Source organism: Eimeria necatrix, genomic scaffold (assembly GCF_000499385.1).
Source record: "Eimeria necatrix Houghton genomic scaffold, Enh_scaff970, whole genome shotgun sequence".
In the NCBI taxonomy this organism is placed as follows: domain Eukaryota; phylum Apicomplexa; class Conoidasida; order Eucoccidiorida; family Eimeriidae; genus Eimeria; species Eimeria necatrix.
In genome coordinates this window covers 70-2,531 of record NW_013651804.1, presented here as the reverse complement: position 1 = coordinate 2,531, position 2,462 = coordinate 70, and the positions used below count along the sequence as shown (strand labels likewise).

General features: G+C 54.3%; 1 protein-coding gene across 1 annotated transcript in view; it reads right to left on the bottom strand.

Moving 5' to 3' along the window:
- The window catches only part of ENH_00084810 (coatomer beta subunit, putative), a gene marked incomplete at both ends in the record, with an annotated part of 3,012 nt that extends 1,050 nt beyond the window's left edge, over positions 1–1,962 (bottom strand). The window contains 2 exons of the mRNA XM_013577935.1: positions 1,203–1,460; positions 1,834–1,962. Coding sequence (XP_013433389.1) covers positions 1,203–1,460; positions 1,834–1,962 — 387 coding nt within the window. The remainder of the gene's footprint in view (positions 1–1,202; positions 1,461–1,833) is intronic.
- Between the last annotated feature and the right edge of the window lie 500 nt (positions 1,963–2,462).

Here is a 2,462-nt window from a genome sequence, read left to right as displayed (position 1 = left end):
CAGCAGCAGCAGCAGCAGCAGCAGCAGCAGCAGCAGCAGCAGCAGCAGCAGCAGCAGCAGCGGGAGTGGCAGTGGGAGGAGGAGGGGGGGCGAGGGGGAGAGGTGGGGGCTACAGATAGCTGGCAGCAGAACGAAGCAGCAGCAGCTCCCTATCAACTTAAAGGGCTAGCTAGCTAGCTAGCTAGCTAGCTAGCTAGCTAGCTAGCTAGCTAGCTCGCTAGCTAGCTAGCTGTTTAACTGGCTAGCTAGCTAGCTATCTAGCAAACAAGGAGGCTGGTAAGTCAGCTAGCCAGTGAGCTACCTAGCCCGCTAGGAGGCTAGCTGACTAGCTAGCTCGCTAGCTAGCCAGCTAGCCAGCTAGCCAGCCACTCAACCAGCTAGCCAGCTAGCCACTAAATTAACTGGCTAGCCAGCTGCTCAGTTAGCTAGCTAGCTAGCCACTCAATTAGCTAGCCACTCAATCAGCTAGCTAGCTAGCTAGCTAGCCGGCCAGCTACTCAAATAGCTAGCTAGCCAGCCAAACAGCCAGCGAGGCAGCTGGCTAGCTAGCCACTCAATTAGCTAGCCAGCTAGCTAGCTAGCTAGCTAGCTAGCTAGCTAGCTAGCTAGCTAGCTAGCTAGCTAGCTGTGGGGGCGGCGTGCCTTGAGCTGCGAGGTCGATGTTGACGTTGTAGAGAACTTCATTAGTTCTGTTGAAGACGAAAAGCTCCAGCAGCAAATCGAGCTGGTTGACATGCAAGAAGGCTTCCACGTACACTTCGTCCTGCAGCAGCAGCAGCAGCAGCAGCAGCAGCAGCAGCAGCAGCAGCAGCAGCAGCAGCAGCAGCAGGAGCGGCAGCGGCGGAAGTGGGGGGAAGGGGAGTGGGGAGGGAACAGCAGCGGAAAGTGGGTATAGAAAGGCAGCAGCAGCAGCAGCAGCAGCAGCGGCAGCAGATACTGAGAGAGCAGCTGCTGCTGCTGCTGCAGCAGCAGCAGCAAAAGAACAGCAACAGCAGCAGCAGCTAGTGCGGCAGCAACTGTCAAGCGGAGAGAGAGATTACAACCAGAAAAAGAAATAATCAGAAAAAACAATTTATAGAAACAATTAATAGCTTCTTTAATGGCGATCTGCTGCTGCTGCTGCTGCTGCTGCTGCTGCACCAGTTGCTGCTGCTGCTGCTGCTGCTGCTGCTGCTGCTGCTGCTGCTGCTGCTGCTGCTTACTGCCAGTCCAGTTAGCTGCCGCACTGAATGGAGGCGTTTGTTGAAAAGTGCTGCTTCGTTTAGCGGCGCAGCTTCTCCAACAGCAACAGCAACGTCTGGCTGCTGCTGCTGCTGCTGCTGCAGCAGCTCCGGCTGCTGCTGCTGCTGCTGCTGCCACAAACACTCCTCGTCAAACTGCCGCTTCTCCTCCGCATTCTCCCCCGGCCCCACAGGCAGCAGCAAACGAAAAGGTATGGCGGAGTCCACTGCAGCACACCGCTGCAGCAGCAGCAGCAGCAGCAGCAGCAGCAAGAGTAGCAGCAGCAGCAACAGCAGCAGCAGTAGCAACAGCAGCAGCAGCAACAGCAGCAGCGTAGAAACAGCACAGAACGGGGGCTTCAGGCTCTGGTTGATGCGCAGCTGTAGGATGGTCCACTGCGCTTCAAACCCTAAACCCTAAACTCTAAACCCTAAACCCTAAACTCTAAACCCTAAACCCTAAACCCTAAACTCTAAACCATAAACCCTAAACCTCAAGTCCCATACCGCAAACCCCAAATCCTCAGCACAGCGCTGAAGCGGCCCCCAAAATCCCAAATTCTAAACCCTAAACCCTAAACCCTAAACCCTAAACCCTAAACCCTAGGTTTACCTTGAGGGCCTGGGAGCCTGGGCGAGCCTCTTGTTTTCTTTTTTCGATTTCTTCTTTTCTCTTTCCTTCCAAATCCGTTTCAAACCAATCCAAACATTGCTGCAGCTGCTTCTGCTGCTTCGGCCCCCCCTGCAGCAGCAGCAGCAGCAGCAGCAGCAGCAGCAGCAGCAGCAGCAGCAGCAGCAGCAGCAGCAGAGACGACATAAATGCGCTTCGGTTGTCTTTTTCGCCTCTCTTTACCCTACTAAACCCTAAACCCTAAACCCTAAACCCTGAAGCCTTCTAAGGCCTAATTGCCAAACCCTAGAACTGCCACGCCCTAAACCCTAAACCACAAAGCTTAAGTTCTGAACCCCCGTAAACCCTACAAACCCTTAAACCCTAAAAACCCTTCAAACCCTCTAAACCCTTAAAACCCCGTAAACCCTCGAATGGCCCAAACCCTCGAATCTCCTAAACCCTCGAAGTCCCTCAAACCCTCGAAACCCTAAACCCCCAAAAGCCCCAAACCCTCGAAACCCTAAACCCTCTAAAGTGTGAGCCCCTCAAGAGTTCTGAGTGGGCCGCAACTTGCAAACCCTCGAAACCCTAAACCCTCGAAACCCTAAACCCCTAAACCCTAAACCCTC